Source organism: Toxorhynchites rutilus, chromosome 3 (assembly GCF_029784135.1).
Source record: "Toxorhynchites rutilus septentrionalis strain SRP chromosome 3, ASM2978413v1, whole genome shotgun sequence".
Lineage (NCBI taxonomy): Eukaryota > Metazoa > Arthropoda > Insecta > Diptera > Culicidae > Toxorhynchites > Toxorhynchites rutilus.
In genome coordinates this window covers 115,040,213-115,059,744 of record NC_073746.1, presented here as the reverse complement: position 1 = coordinate 115,059,744, position 19,532 = coordinate 115,040,213, and the positions used below count along the sequence as shown (strand labels likewise).

The 19,532-nt window shown below is 38.3% G+C and overlaps 2 protein-coding genes across 2 annotated transcripts; both read right to left on the bottom strand.

The window, feature by feature from the left end:
* Window positions 1–6,949: 6,949 nt before the first annotated feature.
* LOC129773437 (RNA polymerase II elongation factor Ell-like) lies at window positions 6,950–9,202 on the bottom strand. Its single transcript, XM_055777045.1, has one exon. The coding sequence runs from the start codon at window positions 9,200–9,202 to the stop codon at window positions 6,950–6,952; it is 2,253 nt and encodes a 750-aa protein (XP_055633020.1).
* Window positions 9,203–16,295: 7,093 nt separating this feature from the next.
* Window positions 16,296–18,548, bottom strand: LOC129773436 (RNA polymerase II elongation factor Ell-like). The gene has a single exon (XM_055777044.1). The coding sequence runs from the start codon at window positions 18,546–18,548 to the stop codon at window positions 16,296–16,298; it is 2,253 nt and encodes a 750-aa protein (XP_055633019.1).
* Between the last annotated feature and the right edge of the window lie 984 nt (window positions 18,549–19,532).

The window sequence follows — 19,532 nt, the reverse complement described above, 5'->3', positions numbered from 1 at the left end:
TCGTCGTATCGCTCAAATGATAATCCGTCCACTGATTCCTTTGGTGATACAGGATTAGTGTTCGATAACACTGGTAGTGAAAACTCACGTTCGTTAGTCGGCTTCTTCCTTGGGATATATCTACCAGGTGCTGTGAACGAGTGCACCCGAGTCGCCACTCCCGAACTATCAACGGACTTCAATGATGACTTTTGCTCCGGCAATTTCTTCACCACCTTCCGACCAATATCCCTGTCGTTTGGTTTAATTTCCTCCACATATTTGGATCTCCTCTCTGTTATATCAGTCGTCATTCGATGGGTTGTTTTTTGGTAGACGTCTTCAGTGGCGTGTATTTGCACCTTGCGCTTCAGATTACCCATTTTTTGCATATTCATACCGTCGCTCTGTTTGATACACTCAACCTGGTCACCAATATCGTTGTCCGAGATGGAAAACGTTAGATTTCCCGAAGGAAATGCTAAACGGCCCTCTCCATTGGGGAGAAACTGAATCGTGGGCTTCGAGGATGTCCGGTTTCCTTGTTGGTTTCGTAAATATTCTTCGACCATTTCCAGTGCCGAATCCGTCAGCTTTACGTAGACAAGCTCAACATTAGAGTCTTGTTGGTTCTGGATGAATTTAGTGTTTGGACCCATAGTGTTCTACTTTTTCTTTCAAACTATATTATTTTCGATGCTGCTTCAGAGCTATAGCTATGATCGCACTGTTGTTGGTTCAATTGTAAACTGAACTCCGAAAAGTTCAACTCGTTTATATATGCTAACAAATTATCTACCCACGAATTGCTACCCTCGGAAGAATATTGTGTTCTCAGGAAGCTACCTGAGTCTACCTGTCCAACGCACATTCAGCTAGAGAAGGGGGTAACAAAAATAAACAGGCAGACGGTTACTTTTATGACAATGTTTTACACTGCAAGTTTTTCATAAAGTAGCAAAGTAGCAAAGTTTAAACGCTGTAATTGCAAAAAAGTGCAAACAACATTAGCAAATCCGTTAACGGATTCAGAAGTATTATTATTCCAAAATTTAAAAAATATATATAATCTACAAAAATGCGTCGGCTTATTTTCCTGGCGACGTTCCTGAGGTTCCCCCACGACAGGTAGCGGCGTTTGTTAACTGATGTAGAGAAACCAACAAGGACTTCATCATCGGATGTGATGCCAACGCTCATCACACAATGTGCGCAAGTACCGACATTACCAATTGAGGTGAGTGTCTTTTAGAATTTCTCTCGTCAAACAACATAGATATAGCTAACAAAGGAAATTAACCAACATTCATAAACGCTATCAGACAAGAAGTTTTAGACCTAACGCTATGCAGTCCGGTTATTTCAGGATAAAATCATAACTGGCATTTGTCGGAAGAGGCGTATTTGTCTGACACATTATTTTTGAATGAGACGGTGGCATGACAGTTCAGAGAGAATACCGAGATCCCAAAAAAAACAACTGCGATCGGTATTCCCTTGAACTCGAGTCAAAAACTCTAAACTCAAAAATAAGGTCGATTCAGCAGCTTGAATCAGCTTCAAAAGAATTAAACGAAACGATAGTCTCTGCCTACAACAGCATTTGCCCACTAAGAAAAGTTTCTTCAACAAGAAACGTTCCTTGGTGGAATAAAAGGCTTGAACCGCTTCGCAAAACTGCGCGGAAACTGTTCAACAGAGCAAAAATTATTTCGAACTGGTATCAATACAAAACGGCTCTAACTGAAAACAGCAGAGAATTGAGACGATCCAAACGAAAATCCTGGGTATATAACTGCGAAAGCATTGAAAATATTCCAATCTTTACTAGACCCAATAAGACTCTGGCAAAAGACCATTCGAACGGGCTAGGTTCCCTTAAAAAGGACGACGGTTCGTTTACATAAACTCCCTCAGAAGTACTAGACATACTGATGAAGACTCACTTCCCGGGATCTACATCTGTCCGAATACAAATCCTGGCTATAATGGCGACACAAATTGTTCCCGAATGTACCTCACAAGACCTAAAAGTGCAAAGGATATGGGATTTTGGGATGGGATTTTTCCAGCCCTGATTCAAAATAAAGAATCAAAACTAATTCCAGATTTTTAAGGCAAGTCTGATACTAGAGCACATTCCTTCGATATGAAGACTTGTTCAAGTAGTTTTCATTTCAAAAGCGGGGAAACATGACAAATCACTCCCAAAGGCATTCAGACCAATAAGTTTATCATCAATATTGCTGAAAACTGTGAAAAAAGTATAATATGAATACATACATAAAGTCTGTATTCATGTCCAAATGCCCATTATCTAAATACCAGTTTGCCTACCAATCTGTGATCGTGATCGAACATTCTCGTTCAGTATGGGATGAAGGTTCGCAATGGTTCAATCATGTTCTACTGGCCAACAGTTTTTCAGGCAGAAATAGCTGCAATTATAGAATGTTCAAAATAACCAGCAATGGAAGAATGAAAATAGTCACCGTTTACTGTAACAAGCAAGCAATTTTGAGAGATGGGGAAAATCGAATCCTGAAGCAGGACTTGAGGAAGATAACTACAGGAGGAGGTAACTTTATTGTTGGGGGAGACCTTAATGCCAGGTATGTTAATTGGAGAAATACGCGAAATAACACTAATGGAAAACTGCTGCAAGAAGAAATCGATAACGGACATTACACAGTGCTCCACTCTCCAACACCGGCATACATATCGCCAGAAGGATTCACAACTACGCTCGATATATTACTGTCCAACCTGACGTGTCCAGTAAGTGATCCGAAATCAATCGTAGCCCTAGGCTCAGATCACTATCCTGTGGTGGTGATGTTGGGTGAAGCAGTAAATACACGAGACGTAAAATTCCGGAGAGATTTCCATCACGTTAACTGGTTGCAGTTTCAAAGATACGTAGATAACTGCATTAATGGGGAGATCAACCCCCGACTAACGACATTGAAGTGACGCTTAACATCATCCAAACGACGCTCCAGAACGCGGTGAGAAGATACACAAGGCAGATTAAAGTAACGGCGAGGTACGTTTAAATTGACAGGTTTACGGATTTTTTTTTATCAGAAAAATAATCGGAAATCGGAAATCGTTGATCGTTAATGTTAATCGGAAAAATAAATGCATATAATAGACTATACCAAAGAACCCGAAATAATAAATACAAACAAATAGTTAATAGGCTTCGAGAAATTGTACATGTCTGTATGAATAACATTAGAAATGATAAATTCGCAAATACGGTAGCTACCCTAAAGAAAAGCTCCAATCCATTCTGGAAATTGACAAAAATAATGAAAAACAAGCCCCAGCAAATTTGTTGAAAAAAATTACTGCAGTCTTCCGGTTTAATAACGTTTTTATTTGATTTATAAAAAATTCCTTTGAATGACAAGAATGACAAATTTGATTTTAAAACTAGTAACATCAACAAGGCAAGTTTTACAAACATAAACAAATAAACGTATATTAAAGTATATAAAGTATTTAATTGATTTTAGTTACTAATCTAATTCATCTATTCTTTCTTTTCAGGTCCTATAGAAACCGTATTGAATTTAGCAATTGTTCAAAGTAAACACTCACGTTTAATCTTCTCCAGTAATTTTCATCTATCTGCTTCGATCGCTCTGGAATTTAATGCTTTGATTAGGTCGATATTTGTAAGAATCACATGATTTTACCTTATTTTTAATTTAATAAAATCAATTTAACTGTAATAATATTTTCTAAACATTGAACTACAACTTTTCACTCTCAGTATCTTTTGTTTGTTCTGTTACCAATGGCCGCAATCCCTTTTGTTTATTTGTTTACCAATGGCAGCGACTCGAAATACTCCGTCATTATTCGTCAAGATGTACACATCCAGGGGTGAATGCGGCTTGCCCTATCGGAGGTTCGTCACGGTTGTGACAAAATTACACCATTAATTACAGAAAATTTAACGTTAGTGACTCCCTATGAAAAGGCCAATGCAATAGCGAATCATATGTGTAATTCTCACAAACTCGGCGAAAGTTTTGTCAGCCCTTATGAAGGATCAGCGATAGAATCAATAAACACCTTAAAACGAACAAACAGTAACCTACCACATCATCAGAAAGTAACTGCAGATAAAGTCAAAAAAGTTATAAAATTCGCTAGAAATATGAAAGCATCAGGTTTTGACGGAATATTCAACATTGTATTGAAAAAGATTAGCGAAAAAATGTATAAAGTATTAGCTTCAATATTCAACTCTTGCCTCAACCTAGGATACTTTCCTAAGAACTGGAAAGAGGCCAAAGTGATTCCGATTATTAAGCCGGGTAAAGATCCGACATCAGAAAAAAGTTATAGTCCTATTAGTCTACTATCTAACATCAGCAAATTTTAGAAAAAATCATTTTGAAGCGAATGACAGAGCATATTGGAACGAATAATATTATAAGAGCAGAACAATCCGGTTTTAAAAGAGGCCACTCAACAGTTCATCAACTGGTTAAAGTGACAAATATAATGAAGAGAAACAAGGGTGTGTCACATCAAATTGCATCACGGAAAAAACGCTGTAGAAATTCGCCCAGTAGACCGATCCTTTTGAAAATTTTAGACAGTAAAATAAAAACTATTAAACAACTTTTGGCATTTTCTTTTTATTCATACTTCGAGCCCAAGCCCGTATGCTCGCACCTTCCTCTTTACCCCATCCATAAGGTTCTGTACAACGTCAGGTTGTAGTTTTTTTTGAACAGATATCCATTTTCTCTTGAAGTCCGCCTCCGATTTGACAACTTTTGGGTTCTTCCGGAGGGCCTGCTTCATAATCGCCCAATATTTCTCTATTGGGCGAAGCTCCGGCGCGTTGGGCGGGTTCATTTCCTTTGGCACGAAGGTGACATTGTCAAATGCTTTTTCGACATCAAGAAGTGCCGTGGCAGATGATTTTAAAACTGACTTGTTTCGTCTGATTAGGTTGTATACTCTACGAAGCTGGTGAATGGTAGAGTGGCCTTTTCGGAATCCAAACTGCTCATCCAAAAATATATTGTGCTCATCTGCAAAAGCAAGAATGCGCGTTAATATAATTTTTTCGAATACTTTCGAAAATGCTGGGAGGTGGCTAATTGGTCGATAGCTCTTTGAAGAAGAAGGATCTTTTCCGGGTTTTAGTATCGGGATCACTTTTGCCAACTTCGTGGGCAAGTAGCCAAGTGATCTGTTGAAAACAGAAGTCATAATTCATATAAGTTGTTACTAAGATGTTTCAACTCAATATTAAACATACTATCGAAGCCGGGGGCCTTCATATTCTTCAACGAGCGTATAACCGAGATAACCTCTTCAGTCGAGATGATTTCATTCTCTTGAGGTGCTGAATGGATATTGTCAATAGCCGTTACAGTATCATTCACCGAAGCTTCAAACGGACTTGTAATGCTCTGGCCAAGATTGTGTGAACTAGCGAAATTGTTGCCAATTGCATTAGCCTTTTTGGCAGGTGTTATCAATCGTTCTGACTTATCAGGACGAATAAGAGGAGGAATAGGATTAGAGTTTCCCTTAGCGAGATCCAATATTTATACTTTAACAAATATTCCCCTTTGTTGCTCGTCGATAAGTTGCTCGTTATTGATGGCATTGGTAGGAAATCTCACAAATGAGCAAATGTATGGCAAAATCGAAATGCTTCTAGTTTTCGTCAATTTTAACCATTTACACACAAGGGGATTGTAATGTATAGCATATCAAAAAATTCTTAGCGAATTTCCGATTCGTTTGGTATGTAAATCGCCAAAATCTGTTGGCGTCAAAAATAGTAATTAACGTTAACTTTATTTCATAGAAACGTGACCTATTTTGTGAATTGACACCCTTTATGAAAGGTAGTCCCATGTCAAAAATTTTAAAAAAATAAAAGAGCCAAAGTTTTTTTTTTCTTCATTAAAAAATAATTAATTAAAATTCTTGTAAAATTTTGGTCAAAAAATGAAGTGTAGGAAATTATTCAGACTGTCATAGAACAATACCCAAAAACTAAAAAAAATATAGAAATTAAAATTCATTTTTCACAAAACTATATTTTTTTCAACATTAAACATGTCAAATCATGAAATACATCGATTTAAGAAATAGAATGGTTTCTGTTTTTTTTTCTTCAAATTTTTGTCGGCGGTCATCGACATGACACTATATTCCTCGGAATATCAAACACAAATGTCACGAACGTTCCACGTTTGTGTAGATCGTTAAAACATTTAAACATACTTACAATACATTAGTTTGTTTTTATGTAATATTCACTAGAAATATTTTTTATGGCGGAATAACGTTTGCTGGATCAGCTAGCATTTTAATAATAACTAAAATTTTGTTAAATAAACTGTATCGCTATCTTTACTTTAAACAAAATTAGGATTAGATTTTTCGTTGTTGTTAGAAAACACAAAAACTTCTACCCTTCTCATCTTCCGATTCGATGACTGGTTGTAAATCGTAAGTGCAATTCATATGTTGTTTTGAAACTTCAAAAAAAATATTTTTAAGAAAATTGCTTTTCAGTGGAATTGTTTTAAATTTCTGGGTATTATGTTTTATGGAAATCTGAATAATTTTTAACATTTCATTCGTTGACCAATATATTGTATGCATTATAGTTTTCGAGTTAAAATTTTTTGTCAAAAATTCAGAAAAAAAACTTTGAAGAAAAAAACAACCCAAAAACCATTTCTTTACTATTTCAAGTATGCAGAGTTGCTTAAATGACCAATTTCTTTACACCCACAACACTGCACTGCTATCTGAGATGGTGTTGCCAACTCCTAAGACGAAAGATGAAATTCCGAAATCATTGCTTCGTTCTGGGCAAAATACCATACAATAAAACATGTAATACTTTTACTTAACATAGATATTTTATTAAAAGCAAAAACAAACTGGTAGAGATCGAGCTTAAACTAAAATAACATTATTTCATACACATGATAGACCGATCGTACTCGTTGATAAGTTTTGTCACTGTGATTAGATTAATTCGCAGATGCTCAAATTTATCTCTGGCCGGCTCGAATTGCTGCCACTCTTTATAGATATCATTCTCAATGGCTTTGCGCATCGCTTCGTCATCCCGCTTTCTTATCAACGATCTTTCGAGCATGACACACCTTTTCTTTATTCCATGGATTACATCTGCTAGCTCCTGGTATTCTTTGGAAAGATCATCATGGATGGCTCGATATTTGCGCCGTTGTTCCAATGAAGTTATCATGGTTAATTGAGCGTCCGAATGCTGTCCTTTCGGTTTGATTTGTTCATTCAGCTTTGCTTCTGACTCCAACAATTTGCTACATTTGTCTTCCAGTTGCTTCGAAGGTGCACGAGATTTCGAATTACTACGACTTCCTTCAGATTTATTCGAAGAAGATACCACCGATTGTTCGTATTTCTTCTTATCGCAATGAGTTATACGAGGTCTTTTTGCGGGATGTTCTACTGCATTTGTTGCCGTTGGTGGTGAAGTATCACTGCCATCAGATTTGTTTGAGCTTCTCTGATTGCAATGGGAGATTCGACGCTTCCTTGCGTTTGGAGCGGTTGGTTGATCGCTGGAATTCTGTTTTGTCGTATTTTTCGCATTCTCTACTTTGTGATCATTCATCGCAGCATCAGTCCTGGTCGCAGAAGAAATGTGCCCGGCCTTTTTTGATCTGGACTTCACTTTCGGTTCATTATTCTCCTTGTTACAATGGGATACCCGAGAATTTTTCGCATTTGGTATAATGCATTCGGTGGAGTGTTGTCCAATCACATCTGTTGTGGTTGAAGAAGCTGGTCGGTTATCCTTGGGTGGATCTAACGATACCATGGTTGGAAGACTGTTTTTCGTGTTTTGATGCGCCACACGAGGTTTTCTAGCGTTTGGTACAGTAAAGTTATCGTCGTATCGCTCAGATGATAATCCTTCCACTTTTTCCTTTGCTAATACAGGATTAGTATTCGATAACACTGGTAGTGAAAACACACGTTCATTAGTCGGCTTCTTCCTTGGGACATAGCTACCAGGTGCTGTGAACGAGTGCACCCGAGTCGCCACTCCTGAACTATCAACGGACTTCAATGATGACTTTTGCTTGGTTGAAGTGGTTGAAGAAGCTGGTCGGTTATCCTTGGGTGGATCTAACGATACCATGGGTGGAAGACTGTTTTTCGTGTTTTGATGCGCCACACGAGGTTTTCTGGCATTTGGTACAGTAAAGTTATCGTCGTATCGCTCAGATGATAATCCTTCCACTTTTTCCTTTGCTAATACAGGATTAGTATTCGATAACACTGGTAGTGAAAACTTACTTTCGTTAGCCGGCTTCTTTCTTGGGACATAGCTACCAGGTGCTGTGAACGAGTGCACCCGAGTCGCCACTCCTGAACTATCAACGGACTTCAATGATGACTTTTGCTTGGTTGAAGTGGTTGAAGAAGCTGGTCGGTTATCCTTGGGTGGATCTAACGATACCATGGTTGGAAGACTGTTTTTCGTGTTTTGATGCGCTACACGAGGTTTTCTGGCATTTGGTACAATAAAGTTATCGTCGTATCGCTCAAATGATAATCCGTCCACTGATTCCTTTGGTGATACAGGATTAGTGTTCGATAACACTGGTAGTGAAAACTCACGTTCGTTAGTCGGCTTCTTCCTTGGGATATATCTACCAGGTGCTGTGAACGAGTGCACCCGAGTCGCCACTCCCGAACTATCAACGGACTTCAATGATGACTTTTGCTCCGGCAATTTCTTCACCACCTTCCGACCAATATCCCTGTCGTTTGGTTTAATTTCCTCCACATATTTGGATCTCCTCTCTGTTATATCAGTCGTCATTCGATGGGTTGTTTTTTGGTAGACGTCTTCAGTGGCGTGTATTTGCACCTTGCGCTTCAGATTACCCATTTTTTGCATATTCATACCGTCGCTCTGTTTGATACACTCAACCTGGTCACCAATATCGTTGTCCGAGATGGAAAACGTTAGATTTCCCGAAGGAAATGCTAAACGGCCCTCTCCATTGGGGAGAAACTGAATCGTGGGCTTCGAGGATGTCCGGTTTCCTTGTTGGTTTCGTAAATATTCTTCGACCATTTCCAGTGCCGAATCCGTCAGCTTTACGTAGACAAGCTCAACATTAGAGTCTTGTTGGTTCTGGATGAATTTAGTGTTTGGACCCATAGTGTTCTACTTTTTCTTTCAAACTATATTATTTTCGAGGCTGCTTCAGAGCTATAGCTATGATCGCACTGTTGTTGGTTCAATTGTAAACTGAACTCCGAAAGTTCAACTCGTTTATATATGCTAACAAATTATCTACCCACGAATTGCTACCCTCGGAAGAATATTGTGTTCTCAGGAAGCTACCTGAGTCTACCTGTCCAACGCACATTCAGCTAGAGAAGGGGGTAACAAAAATAAACAGGCAGACGGTTACTTTTATGACAATGTTTTACACTGCAAGTTTTTCATAAAGTAGCAAAGTAGCAAAGTTTAAGCGCTGTAATTGCAAAAAAGTGCAAATAACATTAGCAAATCCGTTAACGGATTCAGAAGTATTATTATTCCAAAATTTAAAAAATATATATAATCTACAAAAATGCGTCGGCTTATTTTCCTGGCGACGTTCCTGAGGTTCCCCAACGACAGGTAGCGGCGTTTGTGAACTGATGTAGAGAAACCAACAAGGACTTCATCATCGGATGTGATGCCAACGCTCATCACACAATGTGCGCAAGTACCGACATTACCAATTGAGGTGAGTGTCTTTTAGAATTTCTCTCGTCAAACAACATAGATATAGCAAACAAAGGAAATTAACCAACATTCATAAACGCTATCAGACAAGAAGTTTTAGCCCTAACGCTATGCAGTCCGGTTATTTCAGGATAAAATCATAACTGGCATTTGTCGGAAGAGGCGTATTCGTCTGACACATTATTTTTGAATGAGACGGTGGCATGACAGTTCAGAGAGAATACCGAGATCCCAAAAAAAACAACTGCGATCGGTATTCCCTTGAACTCGAGTCAAAAACTCTAAACTCAAAAATAAGGTCGATTCAGCAGCTTGAATCAGCTTCAAAAGAATTAAACGAAACGATAGTCTCTGCCTACAACAGCATTTGCCCACTAAGAAAAGTTTCTTCAACAAGAAACGTTCCTTGGTGGAATAAAAGGCTTGAACCGCTTCGCAAAACTGCGCGGAAACTGTTCAACAGAGCAAAAATTATTTCGAACTGGTATCAATACAAAACGGCTCTAACTGAAAACAGCAGAGAATTGAGACGATCCAAACGAAAATCCTGGGTATATAACTGCGAAAGCATTGAAAATATTCCAATCTTTACTAGACCCAATAAGACTCTGGCAAAAGACCATTCGAACGGGCTAGGTTCCCTTAAAAAGGACGACGGTTCGTTTACATAAACTCCCTCAGAAGTACTAGACATACTGATGAAGACTCACTTCCCGGGATCTACATCTGTCCGAATACAAATCCTGGCTATAATGGCGACACAAATTGTTCCCGAATGTACCTCACAAGACCTAAAAGTGCAAAGGATATGGGATTTTGGGATGGGATTTTTCCAGCCCTGATTCAAAATAAAGAATCAAAACTAATTCCAGATTTTTAAGGCAAGTCTGATACTAGAGCACATTCCTTCGATATGAAGACTTGTTCAAGTAGCTTTCATTTCAAAAGCGGGGAAACATGACAAATCACTCCCAAAGGCATTCAGACCAATTAGTTTATCATCAATATTGCTGAAAACTGTGAAAAAGTATTATATAAATGCATAAAGTCTGTATTCATGTCCAAATGCCCATTATCTAAATACCAGTTTGCCTACCAATCTGGCAAATCCACAGTAACAGCGCTACACACGCTTGTAACAAAAATTGAAACATATCTCTGGTAAAAAAAAACCGCTCTATGCGCTTTTCTTGACATCGAAGATGGCTTTGATAATGCTTCTTATCTATCAATGGCACAAGCTATGAGAAAAAGACACTTCGATAACTGCATAGTCAAATAGATCCAGGGCATGCTCACACATAGACGAATCACCTCGGAGCTGGGCGGGTCGTCAACATATGTGATTGCAACGAAAGGTTGCTCACAAGGAGGGGTTCTATCACTCCTTCTTTGGTCACTTGTAGTTGACGACCTTCTGATAAGTATAGAAGGAAAAGTATTCGGGGTTGTGGGCTTTGCCGATGATCTAGTCATAATGGTACGTGGCAATTTCGACGACGTATTATCGAGCAGAATGCAGATGGCCTTAAACTTTACACAATCTTGGTGTATCACAGATGGTCTGAGCATAAATCCCTCAAAAACAACAATTACCAAATCACCAAAAAGAAAAAACTGCATCTGCAGTCTTTACATCTTGGGGAAGAGGAAATAAAAAGCAGCGCTTCAGTGAAATATCTAGGTGTTATATTAGATGCTAAACTAAACTGGAACGCGCACTTAGATTCAATAATCAGCAAAGCCAACTCAGTCTAAAATGATAGGAAGAACATGGGGTCTTAAACCAAAAATGGTTATGTGGGTCTACATTGCAATTGTGCGGCCTAGGATAACCTACGTCTCACTTGTATGGTGGCCAAAGACTAAGGAGACTGTAGCTACAAGAAAGCTAAACAAACTCTAACGACTAGCATGCGTTGCAATTACTGGATCAAGGCGCATCAAGGCACTCCTTCAAAGGCATTGGAGGCTGTCCTTCACCTAATACCTTTGAACCAATATGTTCAGCTAGAGACTAAAAAAAGCGCTCTAAAGCTTAAAAGATGGAAAAAATACTAGACGGGGACAAAACTAGTCACTTGAGCATCCTGAATCTCTTACCCATTGGCCCAGCCTCAGAGATGAACAGTGATTGGATGGAACCTAGGACTAATTATGACATTCCATACAGACTGATCGAACATTCTCGTTCAGTATGAGACGAAGGTTCGCAATGGTTCAATCATGTTCTACTGGCCAACAGTTTTTCAGGCAGAAATAGCTGCAATTATAGAATGTTCAAAATAACCAGCAATGGAAGAATTGAAATAGTCACCGTTTACTGTAACAAGCAAGCAATTTTGAGAGATGGGAAAAAACGAATCCTGAAGCAGGACTGGAGGAAGATAACTACAGGAGGAGGTAACTTTATTATTGGGGGAGACCTTAATGCCAGGTATGTTAATTGGAGAAATACGCGAAATAACACTAATGGAAAACTGCTGCAAGAAGAAATCGATAACGGACATTACACAGTGCTCCACTCTCCAACACCGGCATACATATCGCCAGAAGGATTCACAACTACGCTCGATATATTACTGTCCAACCTGACGTGTCCAGTAAGTGATCCGAAATCAATCGTAGCCCTAGGCTCAGATCACTATCCTGTGGTGGTGATGTTGGGTGAAGCAGTAAATACACGAGACGTAAAATTCCGGAGAGATTTCCATCACGTTAACTGGTTGCAGTTTCAAAGATACGTAGATAACTGCATTAATGAGGAGATCAACCCCCGACTAACGACATTGAAGTGACGCTTAACATCATCCAAACGACGCTCCAGAACGCGGTGAGAAGATACACAAGGCAGATTAAAGTAACGGCGAGGTACGTTTAAATTGACAGGTTTACGGATTTTTTTTTATCAGAAAAATAATCGGAAATCGGAAATCGTTGATCGTTAATGTTAATCGGAAAAATAAATGCATATAATAGACTATACCAAAGAACCCGAAATAATAAATACAAACAAATAGTTAATAGGCTTCGAGAAATTGTACATGTCTGTATGAATAACATTAGAAATGATAAATTCGCAAATACGGTAGCTACCCTAAAGAAAAGCTCCAATCCATTCTGGAAATTGACAAAAATAATGAAAAACAAGCCCCAGCAAATTTGTTGAAAAAAATTACTGCAGTCTTCCGGTTTAATAACGTTTTTATTTGATTGTTAAAAAATTCCTTTAAATGACAAGAATGACAAATTTGATTTTAAAACTAGTAACATCAACAAGGCAAGTTTTACAAACATAAACAAATAAACGTATATTAAAGTATATAAAGTATTTAATTGATTTTAGTTACTAATCTAATTCATCTATTCTTTCTTTTCAGGTCCTATAGAAACCGTATTGAGTTTAGCAATTGTTCAAAGTAAACACTCACGTTTAATCTTCTCCAGTAATTTTCATCTATCTGCTTCGATCGCTCTGGAATTTAATGCTTTGATTAGGTCGATATTTGTAAGAATCACATGATTTTACCTTATTTTTAATTTAATAAAATCAATTTAACTGTAATAATATTTTCTAAACATTGAACTACAACTTTTCACTCTCAGTATCTTTTGTTTGTTCTGTTACCAATGGCCGCAATCCCTTTTGTTTATTTGTTTACCAATGGCAGCGACTCGAAATACTCCGTCATTATTCGTCAAGATGTACACATCCAGGGGTGAATGCGGCTTGCCCTATCGGAGGTTCGTCACGGTTGTGACAAAATTCCACCATTAATTACAGAAAATTTAACGTTAGTGACTCCCTATGAAAAGGCCAATGCAATAGCGAATCATATGTGTAATTCTCACAAACTCGGCGAAAGTTTTGTCAGCCCTTATGAAGGATCAGCGATAGAATCAATAAACACCTTAAAACGAACAAACAGTAACCTACCACATCATCAGAAAGTAACTGCAGATAAAGTCAAAAAAGTTATAAAATTCGCTAGAAATATGAAAGCATCAGGTTTTGACGGAATATTCAATATTGTATTGAAAAAGATTAGCGAAAAAATGTATAAAGTATTAGCTTCAATATTCAACTCTTGCCTCAACCTAGGATACTTTCCTAAGAACTGGAAAGAGGCCAAAGTGATTCCGATTATTTTGAAAATTTTAGACAGTAAAATAAAAACTATTAAACAACTTTTGGCATTTTCTTTTTATTCATACTTCGAGCCCAAGCCCGTATGCTCGCACCTTCCTCTTTACCCCATCCATAAGGTTCTGTACAACGTCAGGTTGTAGTTTTTTTTGAACAGATATCCATTTTCTCTTGAAGTCCGCCTCCGATTTGACAACTTTTGGGTTCTTCCGGAGGGCCTGCTTCATAATCGCCCAATATTTCTCTATTGGGCGAAGCTCCGGCGCGTTGGGCGGGTTCATTTCCTTTGGCACGAAGGTGACATTGTCAAATGCTTTTTCGACATCAAGAAGTGCCGTGGCAGATGATTTTAAAACTGACTTGTTTCGTCTGATTAGGTTGTATACTCTACGAAGCTGGTGAATGGTAGAGTGGCCTTTTCGGAATCCAAACTGCTCATCCAAAAATATATTGTGCTCATCTGCAAAAGCAAGAATGCGCGTTAATATAATTTTTTCGAATACTTTCGAAAATGCTGGGAGGTGGCTAATTGGTCGATAGCTCTTTGAAGAAGAAGGATCTTTTCCGGGTTTTAGTATCGGGATCACTTTTGCCAACTTCGTGGGCAAGTAGCCAAGTGATCTGTTGAAAACAGAAGTCATAATTCATATAAGTTGTTACTAAGATGTTTCAACTCAATATTAAACATACTATCGAAGCCGGGGGCCTTCATATTCTTCAACGAGCGTATAACCGAGATAACCTCTTCAGTCGAGATGATTTCATTCTCTTGAGGTGCTGAATGGATATTGTCAATAGCCGTTACAATATCATTCACCGAAGCTTCAAACGGACTTGTAATGCTCTGGCCAAGATTGTGTGAACTAGCGAAATTGTTGCCAATTGCATTAGCCTTTTTGGCAGGTGTTATCAATCGTTCTGACTTATCAGGACGAATAAGAGGAGGAATAGGATTAGAGTTTCCCTTAGCGAGATCCAATATTTATACTTTAACAAATATTCCCCTTTGTTGCTCGTCGATAAGTTGCTCGTTATTGATGGCATTGGTAGGAAATCTCACAAATGAGCAAATGTATGGCAAAATCGAAATGCTTCTAGTTTTCGTCAATTTTAACCATTTACACACAAGGGGATTGTAATGTATAGCATATCAAAAAATTCTTAGCGAATTTCCGATTCGTTTGGTATGTAAATCGCCAAAATCTGTTGGCGTCAAAAATAGTAATTAACGTTAACTTTATTTCATAGAAACGTGACCTATTTTGTGAATTGACACCCTTTATGAAAGGTAGTCCCATGTCAAAAATTTAAAAAAAATAAAAGAGCCAAAGTTTTTTTTTTCTTCATTAAAAAATAATTAATTAAAATTCTTGTAAAATTTTGGTCAAAAAATTAAGTGTAGGAAATTATTCAGACTGTCATAGAACAATACCCAAAAACTAAAAAAAATATAGAAATTAAAATTCATTTTTCACAAAACTATATTTTTTTCAACATTAAACATGTCAAATCATGAAATACATCGATTTAAGAAATAGAATGGTTTCTGTTTTTTTTTCTTCAAATTTTTGTCGGCGGTCATCGACATGACACTATATTCCTCGGAATATCAAACACAAATGTCACGAACGTTCCACGTTTGTGTAGATCGTTAAAACATTTAAACATACTTACAATACATTAGTTTGTTTTTATGTAATATTCACTAGAAATATTTTTTATGGCGGAATAACGTTTGCTGGATCAGCTAGCATTTTAATAATAACTAAAATTTTGTTAAATAAACTGTATCGCTATCTTTACTTTAAACAAAATTAGGATTAGATTTTTCGTTGTTGTTAGAAAACACAAAAACTTCTACCCTTCTCATCTTCCGATTCGATGACTGGTTGTAAATCGTAAGTGCAATTCATATGTTGTTTTGAAACTTCAAAAAAAATATTTTTAAGAAAATTGCTTTTCAGTGGAATTGTTTTAAATTTCTGGGTATTATGTTTTATGGAAATCTGAATAATTTTTAACATTTCATTCGTTGACCAATATATTGTATGCATTATAGTTTTCGAGTTAAAATTTTTTGTCAAAAATTCAGAAAAAAAACTTTGAAGAAAAAAACAACCCAAAAACCATTTCTTTACTATTTCAAGTATGCAGAGTTGCTTAAATGACCAATTTCTTTACACCCACAACACTGCACTGCTATCTGAGATGGTGTTGCCAACTCCTAAGACGAAAGATGAAATTCCGAAATCATTGCTTCGTTCTGGGCAAAATACCATACAATTAAACATGTAATACTTTTACTTAACATAGATATTTTATTAAAAGCAAAAACAAACTGGTAGAGATCGAGCTTAAACTAAAATAACATTATTTCATACACATGATAGACCGATCGTACTCGTTGATAAGTTTTGTCACTGTGATTAGATTAATTCGCAGATGCTCAAATTTATCTCTGGCCGGCTCGAATTGCTGCCACTCTTTATAGATATCATTCTCAATGGCTTTGCGCATCGCTTCGTCATCCCGCTTTCTTATCAACGATCTTTCGAGCATGACACACCTTTTCTTTATTCCATGGATTACATCTGCTAGCTCCTGGTATTCTTTGGAAAGATCATCATGGATGGCTCGATATTTGCGCCGTTGTTCCAATGAAGTTATCATGGTTAATTGAGCGTCCGAATGCTGTCCTTTCGGTTTGATTTGTTCATTCAGCTTTGCTTCTGACTCCAACAATTTGCTACATTTGTCTTCCAGTTGCTTCGAAGGTGCACGAGATTTCGAATTACTACGACTTCCTTCAGATTTATTCGAAGAAGATACCACCGATTGTTCGTATTTCTTCTTATCGCAATGAGTTATACGAGGTCTTTTTGCGGGATGTTCTACTGCATTTGTTGCCGTTGGTGGTGAAGTATCACTGCCATCAGATTTGTTTGAGCTTCTCTGATTGCAATGGGAGATTCGACGCTTCCTTGCGTTTGGAGCGGTTGGTTGATCGCTGGAATTCTGTTTTGTCGTATTTTTCGCATTCTCTACTTTGTGATCATTCATCGCAGCATCAGTCCTGGTCGCAGAAGAAATGTGCCCGGCCTTTTTTGATCTGGACTTCACTTTCGGTTCATTATTCTCCTTGTTACAATGGGATACCCGAGAATTTTTCGCATTTGGTATAATGCATTCGGTGGAGTGTTGTCCAATCACATCTGTTGTGGTTGAAGAAGCTGGTCGGTTATCCTTGGGTGGATCTAACGATACCATGGTTGGAAGACTGTTTTTCGTGTTTTGATGCGCCACACGAGGTTTTCTAGCGTTTGGTACAGTAAAGTTATCGTCGTATCGCTCAGATGATAATCCTTCCACTTTTTCCTTTGCTAATACAGGATTAGTATTCGATAACACTGGTAGTGAAAACACACGTTCATTAGTCGGCTTCTTCCTTGGGACATAGCTACCAGGTGCTGTGAACGAGTGCACCCGAGTCGCCACTCCTGAACTATCAACGGACTTCAATGATGACTTTTGCTTGGTTGAAGTGGTTGAAGAAGCTGGTCGGTTATCCTTGGGTGGATCTAACGATACCATGGGTGGAAGACTGTTTTTCGTGTTTTGATGCGCCACACGAGGTTTTCTGGCATTTGGTACAGTAAAGTTATCGTCGTATCGCTCAGATGATAATCCTTCCACTTTTTCCTTTGCTAATACAGGATTAGTATTCGATAACACTGGTAGTGAAAACTTACTTTCGTTAGCCGGCTTCTTTCTTGGGACATAGCTACCAGGTGCTGTGAACGAGTGCACCCGAGTCGCCACTCCTGAACTATCAACGGACTTCAATGATGACTTTTGCTTGGTTGAAGTGGTTGAAGAAGCTGGTCGGTTATCCTTGGGTGGATCTAACGATACCATGGTTGGAAGACTGTTTTTCGTGTTTTGATGCGCTACACGAGGTTTTCTGGCATTTGGTACAATAAAGTTATCGTCGTATCGCTCAAATGATAATCCGTCCACTGATTCCTTTGGTGATACAGGATTAGTGTTCGATAACACTGGTAGTGAAAACTCACGTTCGTTAGTCGGCTTCTTCCTTGGGATATATCTACCAGGTGCTGTGAACGAGTGCACCCGAGTCGCCACTCCCGAACTATCAACGGACTTCAATGATGACTTTTGCTCCGGCAATTTCTTCACCACCTTCCGACCAATATCCCTGTCGTTTGGTTTAATTTCCTCCACATATTTGGATCTCCTCTCTGTTATATCAGTCGTCATTCGATGGGTTGTTTTTTGGTAGACGTCTTCAGTGGCGTGTATTTGCACCTTGCGCTTCAGATTACCCATTTTTTGCATATTCATACCGTCGCTCTGTTTGATACACTCAACCTGGTCACCAATATCGTTGTCCGAGATGGAAAACGTTAGATTTCCCGAAGGAAATGCTAAACGGCCCTCTCCATTGGGGAGAAACTGAATCGTGGGCTTCGAGGATGTCCGGTTTCCTTGTTGGTTTCGTAAATATTCTTCGACCATTTCCAGTGCCGAATCCGTCAGCTTTACGTAGACAAGCTCAACATTAGAGTCTTGTTGGTTCTGGATGAATTTAGTGTTTGGACCCATAGTGTTCTACTTTTTCTTTCAAACTATATTATTTTCGAGGCTGCTTCAGAGCTATAGCTATGATCGCACTGTTGTTGGTTCAATTGTAAACTGAACTCCGAAAGTTCAACTCGTTTATATATGCTAACAAATTATCTACCCACGAATTGCTACCCTCGGAAGAATATTGTGTTCTCAGGAAGCTACCTGAGTCTACCTGTCCAACGCACATTCAGCTAGAGAAGGGGGTAACAAAAATAAACAGGCAGACGGTTACTTTTATGACAATGTTTTACACTGCAAGTTTTTCATAAAGTAGCAAAGTAGCAAAGTTTAAGCGCTGTAATTGCAAAAAAGTGCAAATAACATTAGCAAATCCGTTAACGGATTCAGAAGTATTATTATTCCAAAATTTAAAAAATATATATAATCTACAAAAATGCGTCGGCTTATTTTCCTGGCGACGTTCCTGAGGTTCCCCAACGACAGGTAGCGGCGTTTGTGAACTGATGTAGAGAAACCAACAAGGACTTCATCATCGGATGTGATGCCAACGCTCATCACACAATGTGCGCAAGTACCGACATTACCAATTGAGGTGAGTGTCTTTTAGAATTTCTCTCGTCAAACAACATAGATATAGCAAACAAAGGAAATTAACCAACATTCATAAACGCTATCAGACAAGAAGTTTTAGCCCTAACGCTATGCAGTCCGGTTATTTCAGGATAAAATCATAACTGGCATTTGTCGGAAGAGGCGTATTCGTCTGACACATTATTTTTGAATGAGACGGTGGCATGACAGTTCAGAGAGAATACCGAGATCCCAAAAAAAACAACTGCGATCGGTATTCCCTTGAACTCGAGTCAAAAACTCTAAACTCAAAAATAAGGTCGATTCAGCAGCTTGAATCAGCTTCAAAAGAATTAAACGAAACGATAGTCTCTGCCTACAACAGCATTTGCCCACTAAGAAAAGTTTCTTCAACAAGAAACGTTCCTT

What these genes read in the sequence shown, in the direction of transcription:
- LOC129773437 (XM_055777045.1), bottom strand. Translation starts at nt 9,202, where the DNA reads ATGGGTCCAAACACTAAATTCATCCAGAACCAACAAGACTCTAATGTT.
- LOC129773436 (XM_055777044.1), bottom strand. Translation starts at nt 18,548, where the DNA reads ATGGGTCCAAACACTAAATTCATCCAGAACCAACAAGACTCTAATGTT.